This window comes from Protopterus annectens, chromosome 11.part0, assembly GCF_019279795.1.
Source record: "Protopterus annectens isolate FY-2018-M chromosome 11.part0, PAN1.0, whole genome shotgun sequence".
Taxonomy (NCBI): domain Eukaryota; kingdom Metazoa; phylum Chordata; order Ceratodontiformes; family Protopteridae; genus Protopterus; species Protopterus annectens.
In genome coordinates, this window is record NC_056745.1 from 1,558,738,858 (window position 1) to 1,558,752,635 (window position 13,778).

The 13,778-nt window shown below is 45.3% G+C and overlaps 1 protein-coding gene across 7 annotated transcripts in view; it reads left to right on the forward strand.

Annotated features, from left to right (window-relative positions):
- AHCYL2 (adenosylhomocysteinase like 2) overlaps positions 1-13,778 on the forward strand; it is a 1,498,752-nt gene that overhangs the window by 578,624 nt on the left and 906,350 nt on the right. For all 7 annotated transcript variants that reach the window (XM_044088837.1, XM_044088831.1, XM_044088833.1 and 4 more), the window contains exon 5: positions 11,857-11,959. In XM_044088837.1, the coding sequence (XP_043944772.1) occupies positions 11,857-11,959 (103 nt within the window). The remainder of the gene's footprint in view (positions 1-11,856; positions 11,960-13,778) is intronic.

Genomic DNA, 13,778 nt, shown 5'->3' on the forward strand with positions numbered 1-13,778 from the left:
GTATTTCTGCGTCGAATGCTGTCACTCCAGGACTGACGTCAGGTCATCAGGGTTGTAAAAACAGGCAGCCGAAGCCATTACATCAGTCTTTCTTGCCGAGGAGCCCGAAGTAGAAGCAGTTTACAAGTGCCGGTTGGCTGCTACCTGAATTTTTGTTTTCAAATTGAATAATTCTGAAGTCTTCTAAAGCTAAGTACCCCATTGGGGATCCTTTTTTCTTGCTTTAACCGATGTCAGAAAAAGTTAACAATTGTCTTGCCTGTGGAAGCAAATATCTCACAGAGATTTCCATTCTTACTGCGTCACCTATTTAGGCCCAGACCACGGCGTACCTCGCTGTCGGTTTTGTGCCTTGTTCAACACCCGAACCATACATCGTTGGGCTCTCATTGTCGCTAAATTCTTTCGCTCTCGATCTCCATATTCTGAAATGGCTTCGGTAAGCCATCCGACTATCGATATTTCGAAAAAACAGAAGGATAAAGACAGAGACAGACTGCATAGGTCCAAAGCTGCCGACGACGCTTCCGTTAAGCTAGTCGCCAGTTCGCCGGTACTCATTGAGGCACTTTTACAGCCTCTGATGCCTGTTTCAGTGGATGCGCAGGCCTCTACCGAGACCCATTTGGAGTCCGGTATGCCACAAGACTTTTCTTCGACTATGGAACCTGCTGATGTCTCTACCTTGGATGGGTCCGGAGCCGCTGTGCAGGCACCGGCTTCTGAGGCAGTTCTTCACTCAACCGATGTTCGACTCAAACCGACGACTTTATCTAAAACTACCGAGTTTCTTAGGCCAAGAGTACGCGCTACTGCTAGAAAACCAACTAACAAAGTGCATGCACCTGCTCCGATGCCACAATGACAAATGCTTAGAATGGCAGAAGACCTCATTACGCTGATTAGGGGACGTCAGCCTTCCCCTGCTAAGAGAAAAAGAGACCAGTCCCCTGCAGCTTCAACAGACCAGGAGTCCAATGACTCTGAAGTATCTGATTGTAAAGACATGCCCTTATCTCCTTATGAAGATTCAGATGCAAAGGAATCCATTCCCTCTGCCTCCCCTCCAGAGGGTTTTTCTTTTGGTGAAACCTTGCATACTTTGAGAGCATTTCCACTGGGAATGCCAAGACTATCCTCAATCCAAAAAGAGACTCTGAATTCCTAGATTTGCCACAGCACAGGCCTTTAGCAATACCCCCTGTCCTGGAAGAAGTTGTTGATGTTTTTATGGAATCCAGTCTTATTCCTGATACTTTACCTTCTGCCACTAGGAAACCAGACAGGTACGACAGAGTACCTGACACTCACAAATTTCTTTTCAAGAATCCTACTGCTGACCCAGAGATCATTTCCCAGGGGCCAAAAGGTATCAAAGCAACTACAGCCAAGAATCCCACCCCTTCAGACAGGGATTCCAGAGGTTTGGACAGATGGGGTAAGAAGGTATATACCTCTCCAGCTCTTGCTATTAGGGCATTGAATTGTCAGTTTCACATGGTGAAGTACCAGCAACATATTATGGAACCTATTAAACAAAAAATGGCAACCTTTACAGACTGTGCAGAAAATAAAGAATTGCAGGAGCTTATGCACTCTGCAAGCCAAGTCAGCAAGCATACTTTGCAGTATGTCTTTGACACCGTAGAAGCATCTTGCCGGGCAGCAGTCACTGGTTCTGTACTGAGAAGACATGCTTGGCTCAAGGAGCAGGCCTTGCCAGACCATGTCAAATCAAAGTTACTAGATGCTCCTTGAACAAGGGCAGTTTTTTTGGCACCAAAGCAGAAGAGGTTCTTAAAAAGATGGAAGAAAAAGCTAAGTCTATGCAGACTGTTGAAGAATTCTTACAGGTGCAATCCCCTAGATTCAGTAGGCATTACCCTTCCAAACACTGATCCTTTCCAGCCCCCTCCAGGCCATCTCAAGCCAGTCCCAGGGGAAACGGACCACCCAGACTACAGTCTCAGGGTATGCAGAGATCTAAGCAATGGAGTGCCCCCACCCCCAAAGCAGGGAGTGGTAAGCCACCTCTTTATGGAAAATAATCACAATGACTTCTCTACTCCACTCCCCATCCCTGCCCAATTGCTTGTGCCCCTAGGAGGAAAACTTGCCCTTCATGCAAAAAACTGGATGTCCATCACACAAGACCGATGGGTCCTCAACATTGTATCCCAGGGGTACAAATTTTACTTCCACTCACTGCCAACCCCAAGAGGGTTCCCAGACCTTTCTCCAAACCAGTGGGCAGAGGCTCAAAGCCAAGTTCTTTCCTTTCTCTCCATCAGAGCTATTCAGCTGGTTCCAGTAGAACAGATAGGTCAAGGATTCTGTTCCAGACTCTTCCTGGTAGCCAGAAAAGGGGGCTCTTGGCTCCCAATCCTGGATTTTTCAATTCTCAACACCTTCCTGGTGGTACCAAAATTCAAAATGCTTACCCTACAACATATTCTACCTGTGCTAGCCAAGGATGCCTGGTTAGTCGCCCTAGACTTAAAAGAAGCCTATCTGCACATCCCCATAAGGGAGTCATGCGGGAAGTATCTATGTTCCAGGGTCAGATCTGTGCATTGTCAGTTCTCTGCACTTCCCTTTGGCATTCCACTGTGCCAAGAGTATTCATAAAATGTCTGGCTCCAGCCATTGCATACTGCAGGCAGAGAAATATCCAAATTTACCCGTACTTGGACGACTACCTGATTCAGGTGGACAGTCAGGAATTGCTGTTGCAGCACCTGACATTTGTGAAAAACCTTCTCACTTCCTTGGGGTACACGATCAACGAAAAGAAATCCAAACTGGTACCCAGTCAAAAGATTGTATTCCTGGGAGCAAGCTTGGACACAACATCCCAGATGGCATTCCTCATGTCAGAAAAACAATTCTATCTGACAGCCTTCTTCAAATAAATGGCCACCAGAACCCAGCTATCCGCAAGAAAAATACTGCAGGCCCTAGGGTTCATGGCCTCATGTATATTGCTAATTCCATATGCAAAACTGCATATGAGGAAACTCCAGTGGTACTTAGAAAGTCTTGGGTGCCAACATTTTCAGGACTTGGAAACCGTCATTCTTATCATACCTTGTCTAAGGACAGAGTTTGATGGGCAGAAGCATGCAACCACAACAAGGGACTGCCCTTTACTTAACCCCACGCTGCCCGGACCCTAACCACAGATGCATCAGACTATGCCTGGGAGCACATATGGACAGCTAATGCATTCAGGGCCACTGGAGCCCACGTCTAATGCATCTGCACATCAACCAAAAAGAGATGCTAGCTGTGCAGAATGCCCTGACAGCTTTCAGATCCCTACTCTTTCCAGGACAACTTCTAATAAAAACAGACAACACCACAGTTATGTGGTACATCAACAAGCAGGGGGGAACCCACTCTTACCCGCTCTGCATGTTAGCCATGGTCCTGTGGAACACGGCCTTGGACATGCAAGTCCATCTGCAAGCTCAGTTCCTGCCAGGCAAGCAAAACTCACTGGTAGACGACAAGCAGAAATCTCCTAGTCCCACACGAGTGGCAATTAGAGCCCAGCACCTTCAACCTTCTGATTCAGAAATGGGGGACCCCAGAGGTGGATCTCTTTGCCTCCCCTTACAACCACCAGCTCAAAAAATTCTGCACCAGGAACCCTCACACCAGGGCCTGGAAAGTGGATGCCCTATCCTTTCAGTGGCTAAATCTCTCGATCTATGCCTTTCCCCTTGTGCCCCTTCTCTCAAGAGTATTACTCAAGATAAGACAGGACACACCAAGGACAATTCTGATTGTCCTGGACTGGCCACGCCAGCACTGGTACCCACTCCTGTGCAGTCTGTCACTGGTGGCACCCTGGCAGCTACACCAGAACCCAACCCTGCTCTCTCAGCAGGAGGGACAGATTTTGCATCCGCAACTGCAAACCCTAAATCTTGCAGCCTGGCTTATTCCTTGAATTCTCCCCCAGCAACCCTAAGCAAACAGGTGCTGGACGTCATTCTTGAAGCGAGAAGACCCAGTACAAGAAAGTCCTATGCTGATAAATGGAAAATGTACTGCTCCTGGATTCAGTCTAAAGGGGAGGACACAACTCTGCCTTCCCTGCCTGTAATCCTGGATTACTTAGCAGATCTACTTCCCAAAGGCCCGTCTTTCTCCTCCATTAAGATACATGCCTCAGCTGTTTCGGCTCATTACAACACTGAGCCACCTCTCTTCTCACACCCTCTTATCAAACAGTTCCTGAAAGGGGCAAACAACTTAAAGCCGCCAAGGAGAGCGCCCACCCTTGCTTGGGACCTTAACTTTGTACTGGAAAAGCTCACACACTCCCTTTTGAACCTGCAGCATCAGGAGAGTTAAAATTCCTCTCTTGGAAAACACCCTTGCTTCTGGCCATCACTTCAGTTAGAAGAGTGTCTGAGCTACAAGCACTTATGGCTGTGGAACCCTTCATTATCTTTCATGCTGACAGGGTTTCCCTCAGTACTAACCCTTCTTTTATGCCTAAAGTGGTGTCCAGTGTGGCTCTAAACCAATCCATCCATTTACCAACTTTCTTCCCTAATCCTAAGTATAAAGGGGAAAGGATCCTGCACTCCTTTGACGTGCACATATACAGCTCAGATTCTACCTTGATAGGACTAAGCCCTTCAGAAAATCTGACCAGTTACTAGTCAGCTTTGCAACAGGGACAGAGGGCAAGGCCATTTCAAAACATACTATTTCCAAATGAATAGCACACTGCATCCATTTCTGCTACAAGCACCATGGGAAACCAACCCCTCAGAGGGTCAGAACACATTCCACTAGGGCAACATCTACCTCTACAGCATTTCTCAGGGGAGTCCCTACCAGGGACATCCTGGAAGCAGCTACCTGGAGTTCTGTACACACCTTCTCCAAGCATTACCACCTGCCTATCTTTTCCAAATCCAGGGCAGGTTTTGCAACTGCAGTCTTGCAAGGCATACTGGCCAGCCCTAACTCTTCTTGACTGCCTCCACCCTTCAGCTTTGGGAATCCACCCAAGTGTGACAACTGCAACAGTGAAACACGAAGAACATAGTACAGTTGTGTACACTTAACATGAATGTAGATGTTCGAGTGTATTCACTGTTGCCGTCCTGGTTTCCCTCCCTCGAGCCCCCTGGTTTCTCTCTCTCTCCTTTCTCTGGCTATTACTCACCCCTTTCAGGGGTATTGGCATTTACTTTTTACTGGTGGTGTTTTTCCCACCATAACTTAGCTCCCTATTTGGGGGGCTCCTGACTTTTGGGTCAAGAAAAACTGATGTAATGGCGTCAGCTACCTGTTTTTATACCCCTGACGACCTGACGTCAGTCCTGGAGCAACAGCATCCGATGCAGAAATACTAAGTCTCTGGTATTCGGGCCAACTGAGGGCTAACTGCAGGCAGATAACCCAAGTGTGATGACTACAACAGTGAATTACACTCGGACATCTAGATTTATGGTTAGTGTACACAACTGTACTTTTTGATGCCCTAGAAGCATCCTACAGGGCAGCAGTCACCGGTTCCGTTCTTAGAAGGCATGCTTGGCTTAAGGAACAGCCCTTGCCAGACCATGTCAAATCTTAACTATTGGATGCACCCTTGCACAAAGACAACTTATTTGGCACCCAGTCAGAGGAGGTTTTAAAGATGGAAGAAAAAGCTAAATCTATGCAGGCAGTTAAGGATTTCCTGCAGGTCCAGCCACCCAGGTTCAGTAGACATTGCCCCTCCAAGCACTGGTCCTTTCCTGCCCCCTCCAGGTCAGTTCAGCCCAGACCCTGGAGAAGTAGACCCCCCCCCCCCAGACAACAGCCACAGGAAATGCAGAGATCAAAGCACTGGAGTACCTCCACTTCTAAACCAGGGAGTGCAAAGCCACCCCCTCATGGTAAGAACTCACAATGACTCTACACTTCCACTCCCTCCCTCTGCCCACCTGCACTTGCCCCTGGGAGGAAAACTCTCTTTCCACGCAAGCACCTGGGCCACCATTACCAATGACCGCTGGGTCCTCAACATAGTGTTCCAGGGATACAAATTTTCTTTTCACACTCTACCAACCCCAAAAAGGTTCCCAGATCTTCCTCCAAACCAGTGGGCAGAGGCCAAAAAGCAAGTCCTTTCCCTGCTCTCTATGAGGGCAAATAGAGCATGTTCCTGCAGAACTGATAGGCCAAGGTTTCTACTCCAGGCTCTTCCTGGTACCCAGAAAAGAGGGCACCTGGCACCCCATCCTCGATCTATCCATTCTAAATACCATCCTGGTACCCTCCAGCAGCTACTACCTATGCTCTCCAAGGATGCTTGGCTAACCACCCTAGACCTAAAAGAGGCCCACCTACACATCCCAGTCAGGGAATCATGCAGGAAATATCTAAATTTCTGGGCAGGATCACTGCACTTTCAGTTCTCTGCTCTTCCCTTTAGCTTATCTACTGCTCCCAGAGTTTTCACAAAATGTCTGTCTCCCGCCATTGCTTTTTGCAGGCAAAGAAATATTCAAATGTACCCATACTTGGATGACTGCCTAATTCAGGCAGACAGTCAGGAAAAGCTGCTCAAGTACCTGACCTTTGTAAAGGACCTACTGACCCCCCCTAGGGTACACTGTCAACGAAAAGAAATCCAAACTAGTACCCGCCCAAAAAATTATATTTCTCGGAGCAAGTTTGGACACAGCATCCCAGTTTGCATTCCTTACACCAGAAAAGCAAACTTACCTGACAGCCTACTTCTCTCAACTAGCCACCAGACCCCATTTTATCCACAAGGAAAATCCTGCAAGCTGTGGGGTTCATAGCTTCTTGCATTCTACTCATTCCATTTGCCTGACTGCATATGAGGAAACTTCAGTGGTAACTAAAAAGCCTTTGGTATCAACACTCTCAAGACCTGGAAACTCTTGTAGCAATGATACCTTGTCTAAGGAAAGATTTTCTTTGGTGGACAGCAGCATGCTACCACAACAAGAGACTACTCTTCTCACAACCCCACGCCACCCAGACCCTCACCACAGATGCATCAGACTATGCCTTGGGTGCACACCTGGACGGCAGGTGCATACAGGACCAATGGAGCCCACATCAAATACATCTGCACATCAACTAAAAAGAGAGGTTAGCTGTCCAGCACGCATTGACAGCTTTCAGACCCCTTCTCTCCCCAGGGCCTCTTACTGATCAAAACAGACAACAACACTGTGATGTGGTACATCAACAAGCGTGGAGGGATTCACTCCTACCCTCTGTGCAGGCTCGCCATGACCATTTGGCACACGGCCTCAGCCATGCAACTACACCTGTTAGCACAATGCACACCAGGCTCTCTAAACTCTCTGGCAGACAACTTAAGCAGAAATCTTCTGGAACCACACGAGTGGCAGCTAGACCAAAGAACCTTCACCCTTATAACTCAGAAATGGGGCATCCTGAAGGTCGACCTCTTTCCTTCCCACTCCAACCATCAGCTCAGCAGGTTCTGCACCAGGGAGCCTCACTGCAAGGCTTGGAAAGTGGATGCTCTATCCTTACAGTGGGTCAGCCTCTCAGTTTATGAATTTTCTCCACTACCTCTCATTACCAGGGTACTGTTCAAAATAAGGTAGGAAAAACCAAGGACAATTCTGATTGCTCCAGACTGGCCTCGCCAGCACTGGGTACCTACTGCTGTGCTGCCTGTCCCCACTACCACCGTAGCATCTCCCTCTGACCCCAACCCTCTCGACCCAGAGGGAAGGAGTATTCATGCATCCCAATTGCAGACCCTCAATTTTGCAGCCTGGCTTACTCCCTGACCACTGATCAAGCTGCCAATCTTAGTAAACAGGTTCTAGATGTTATAAGTGAGGCAAGACACCCTAGCACTAGAAAGTCTTATGCTGACCTGCTACACAGTGGTCTCCTTTTCCTCTATTTAAAAATTCATACATCTGCTATCTCTGCTCATTTCAACACTGAGCACCCGCTTTTCTCACACCCTCTCATCAAACATTTCCTAAGAGGGGCTAGCAACTTGAGGCCACCCAGAAGAGCAACCCCCTCTCACCCCCTAAAGGGCCCATCTCAATACAAAAAATTGCCAAATTCCGGTAATCATGGCCAAACAGGTAAAATCTGCACTCTCCAAAGCTAAGAATACAGCATCCATGGGACCAGACGACATCCCGGGCTGTGTACTACATGAACTACAAAATGAACCGGCACTTCACCTAAGTTTCATGTTTAGTCATAGCCTCACCTCAGGCTCTGTGCCCACTGAGTGTTGCACAGCTACAGTTATCCCACTCCACAAGGGGGTATCCACCTTGGATCATGAGAACTACCTTCCCATCAGTCTGACGAGCCTGATCTGCAAGGCTATGGAATGTATTATCATGGAACTTATAAACAAAGACATTGGCAACCTTCAAACACTGGACCCCACCCAGTTTGAGTTGGTAAAGGGCCGATAGTGTCTCCTGAACCTGATTGACTTCTGTGAATCAGTCTCCGGAGCCATGGACAAGGGTAAGGCAGCCCACACAGCCCATCTGGACCTCACCAAGGCCTTCAACACCATCCCTCACTCTGGAATCATAGATAAACTTACTAAGCTGGGCATAAATCCCTATGTCACTCGATGGGTTGCCAACTGGCTTACTGACAGAACCCACACTGTAAAAGTAGCCAACTCCAAATCCAGCTCCAGACAAGTGGAGTACCTCAGGGTTCAGTCCTGGGACCGCTCTGGTTTGGCATCTACTTCTCTGAAGTACAGGCCAACACTGAGGGACTCTGGCTAACAACGTTCGCAGATGACTGCAAACTGGGAGCCATTATTGAATCCCCAAATGATGTGGATATTCTACAAAAGGGCCTTACAGAAACAGATGCTTGGTGCCAGAGCCATAGGCTCAAGCTCAATGCCAAGAAGTGTATAGTTATCCCCTTTGAGAAAAACCAAGTACCCTTGAATTACCACATAGGTGGCAGTACACTAAACACCAAAAGTGTGATAAGAGACTTAGGAACACAGGTGGACAGTGGTCTCGCCTTCAATAACCACATCGCCACAACAGTCAGAAAATCCTTCTATGTGGCGCACCTCATCACTAAGGGCTTTTCATCCAGAAAAAAGGAGGTCATTGTCCCACTGTACTCATCCCTCATTAGACCCATCATAGAGTACAATGCCCCATTTGGTATGTACCTCACAAGACATCTGCAACAACTGGAAAGGCTGCAGAAACACCTCACTAAAACAATCACAGGCCTAAAACAGATTCCCTATGCTGTCTGACTAAAAAAACTCCAGTTATACTCTGTCGCATATTGTCTACTCAGAGGCGATCTCTGCTTAACATACAAGGCCATGTCAAACCCAGAGCAGTTGAACATGCTACACTTAAAGAAATTCCAATCCATCAGAGCCACACGCTCCAGGGACCTAAACCTTGTCATCACAATGAACAAAACATGCTGGAGGGATAGGTTCCTGACCCAGAGATTGCCCATACATGTCAGGCAGAGCGCCTCCTTGGCCCTCTTCAAAAGGAACCTTGATGACTGGATGGGAGATAGGAAATTGCCCCGGGGATCACGTCAGTCGCCCTGCTAGACAGTGGTCCAGAGAAGTAAATATTGTGATAAGAAATAGCCAGGGAATTGATATGATTAGGCTTGTATAGGCCCTAGGGCTGATAGCCTAGTACCAATCTAGCCTAGTACCTACCTATGAACCTACACCCAGCTTGAGACCTAAACTTTGTGTTGGAAAAGCTCACCCTGCCCCCCTTTGAACCAGCATCTTCAGCAGAGTTAGTTTCTCTCCTGGAAGACAGGCTTGCTTCTGGCCATCACTTCAGCCAGAAGAGTGTCCGAGCTACAAGCACTCATGGCTGTAGAGCCCTTCATCATCTTCTATGCTGACAGGGTGTCCCTCAGGACTAAACCCATCCTTCATGCCCACAGTGGTGTCCAGTGTGGCTGTCAACCAATCCATTCATTTGCCCACCTTTTTCCCTAACCCACAAAACAAGGGGGAAAGGATCCTACACACTCTAGATGTGCACAGACAACTCAGATTCCATCTAGACAGTACTAAATTATTCAGAAAGACTGATCAATTGCTAGTTAGCTTTGCTACAGGGGCAGAGGACAAAGTCATACCCAAACAAACCATTTCCAAATGGATAGCACACTGCATCCATTTCTGTTACAAGCAACATGGGAAACCTTCCCCTAAGGGGGTCAGGCCTCACTCTACCAGAGCAGCCTCCACCTCTGCAGCTTTCCTCAGAGGAGTCTCCACCAGGGATATCCTGGAGGCTGCCATATAGACATATGTTCACACCTTCACCAAGCATTACCACCTGCCTGTCTTCCCCAAATCCAGGGCAGGCTTTGCCACTGCAGTCTTGCAGGGCATCCTAGCCAGCCCCCAGTCTTCTTGACTGCCTCTACCCTTTTCCTCAGCTTTGGGAATCAACCCATATGTGATGACTTCAACAGTGAAATACGAAGAACATAGTACAGTTGTGTACGCTTACCATAAATGTAGATGTTCAAGTGTATTCACTGTTGCAGTCCTGGTTTCCTTCCCTCCATCCCCCTTTTCTTCTCGGTCTCTCTCTCTCTCTCCTCTTACAAGGAACATTTTGGTATTTACTTCTACTAGTGCGGTTCTTCCACCATTTCCTTGCTCCCAATTGGGGGCTACTGACAGGGCAAGAAAGATGTAATGGCATCAGCTGCCTTACTTTATACTACTGATGATCTGACGTCAGTCCTGAAGCAACAGCAAATGACTGAGAAATACTACGCCTCTGGTATTTGTGCCGGCCAAAGGCTACCCTGACAGGGATAACCCAAATGTGATGACTACAGCAGTGAATACACTCGAACATCTACATTTATGGCAAGTGTACACAACTGTACTTTCCATATATATATATATATATCTTGCAGGGCTTTAGCCGCCCTTAATCTGAAACAAGAAAGTTCTGAGGGTTTGGTACTCTAACCACTAATGTTAAGCTACTCTTTACACACAGTGCAGCAGTTAGACTGTCATATTTATAGTACTGATACCATTACTGAACCTGAAAAAGAAAGCATGTACATGTAACTGTAAAATACTGTGTGTGTGTGTGGGGGGGGGTATAAAGTCACTGATTTATAAATGTACTGTTCTTAACAGCAATGTTTTTATTGCAGTATAATCTATTGCATTCTTTTTTTACATTATTCTTTTCTATTTATAGATCCATCTTCACTACACGAACTCAGATAACAGTGAATCAAAATAACGAGCATTAAAATGATTCTAAGTAAAAAATACAGATGAAACTTGTGTTTTTGTTTTTTGTCATAACTGTATTTTCCTTTACTATAGCTTTCAAATGGTGTAACTGGCTTGACAATGCAATTTGTATGATGTGCTTCTTTTACTTTATTATGAATTATTACAGTTTTGCATATTTAATAAGTGTTATTTATGCTCAAGCGCAACCTTTAAGCCTTTAAAAATTAAGTATATTTTTCACTCTTCTTACTTTGTCAACCTCAGTATTCTCCCACAACACATTTTCCAGCAAGAAAAATTCTCAATGTGGGCCTCGCAGCATTCTCTATCATTGCTAACTAATGCTAAATCACTAATGCCAAATAAACCAACAGCTGGCATTAGCACAATTTTCCTCCTTTACTTTTTTTTCCTTCTTGAGGTCTTCTGCATATTTACGTACATTTGTTCTTGGCAGGAGTAGTAGCTAGCTTATTGAAAAAGCCATATTGTTCTGGAGAAAATATCCTTGTTTGTAACTTCAGTAATGATTCCTCCCAATTTTTCTTTTTATTTAGGTACTCGTAGAGACCCTTTCGGCATTGGGTGCTCAGTGTCGGTGGGCTGCTTGTAATATATACTCCACTCTTAATGAAGTAGCTGCAGCTTTGGCTGAAGGCGGTAAGTCATTTTAGGTTGTTGACATTTACAGAACTCTGATTAAATACTTTTCACAACTTTAAAAATCCTTCTAGAATCCAAGGAAGACAGAGATTGTGACAAAAATGTAAATCAGCTTGCTTAGCATGATTGTCCTACAGTTGAGTAAACTTGTTGTAATCCCCTCAAGTCCCTTTATTGCTTTCCCTCTGTATCCCAATGATACTTTAATGTCCATGTGGTTCTGAAGCTTGATGTTTTTTAATCAGGTGACAGAATTGTGGAACATATTGTCATTTATAGCTATAATGTAAGGGACTATAGTAAATTCTCGAAAGCCGACAATGTCGAATCTGACATTGTCGACACGAGAATAGCGAAACTGCAGAACATCGAACAAGTGAACGGAAGTCTCCGTAAGGAGAGATTTCCGTTTACTTCAAGGTAGTGCGGTCTCGGAGTTGGTATATTTAAGTAGCGGGGGGTGGAGTGGGGTGGGGGGTGCAGAGGGGCTTGCCCCCCTGCCTACACCATTTATTTTTTTTTTTTTGTTTTTATTTTTTTTTCTGAACATTCGATGTTTTAACAGTTCAATCACTAAATGTTGACCTTTAGTAATTTGAGCTGTTAAATATTCGATGTTCTAATACAGACCCTAATATAAGGTGTGCGTACAGTTCCCTGCTGCTTCTGTTACTCTTGCCAGTTTTTCTTCTACCATGCTTTCTTAAGGTGACCATGCTTTGAGTAAAGTCTTGTAGCAGGTTTGTGAAACTTCTTTTGACTAGTTTTGTTTTTTACACCTAATTTTTCCAGCAGTAACGTACTTGCTGTGATTTTAGTAGCAAAACTGCTTATCTGTATTTAAAGGGGGACCTGCACATATACTCCTGAGAGTTTTGGTCCTTGCTTGTCAATTTGCTAAGATTTGCTTAAAAATTGACTGAAGTTTAATGGTTTACCTTTTTTCTTTTGTTATTATTTTCAGTGTGGCTCTGTACGTAGCTGTATATATCATCACTTGCCAAGGACACCAACATGTCCAGTTGGACAAAAAGTGCCTTCTAGGAAAGTTTATTTCAAATATTTATTTTGCTTTGCATTTCCCCTCCTTGGTTGACACAGACAAGTATCTTGAGTGAAAAAAGTTTATTGAGGCAATTCAGAATCATATCCATGCCTAACTTTAATTTGTTTTATTAAAATTAGTTTAGGACATAGAGGGGGAAAAAAGGTTCTGCCAGTTAAGGAAACAAATTTGAAAAGAATCCTCAGTTTAAGCAGGGTCTGTAGAAAATTGTAAAAAAAAAAAATCTTCACAAAAAAATACCAAAACAAAACTTCAACATCCTGTGCTAGGACAAGTAGAGGATACCAAATCTAGACTTCCCACTAGCCTTCATTTCAACACCATTTTAAAATCAGCTCTTTCTGGTACAGGGTCAAAAAAGGGTCCATTAGATTACCACTACCGCAGAGAGACTTAGCCACACAAGCTTGTCAGTCTTCTTTGCAGGCATCACAATGACATGTTCTTCATGTGCATTCACTAGCTAGTTAAGTTCAGCTGCCTGATGACTAGTATATACTGGTCAGTATGTTTCATTTTATTCTAATGACTGACTGGCAGACTGCAGTACATTCTGTATTCTCCAGTCCCCTTGCCCAACACATTGCTTGATCAGTCCACTAATACATTGTTGTACCTGTGTTCTTTTTACCAGTATTAGATTATAAAAAGATAACAGAAGTGTGTTTAGATTTAGTATCAGTTTGCCATAATATGTTTCAGCATCCACAAACTGGAGAGCATCTCATAGTATCTGGTGTTTTAAATTTG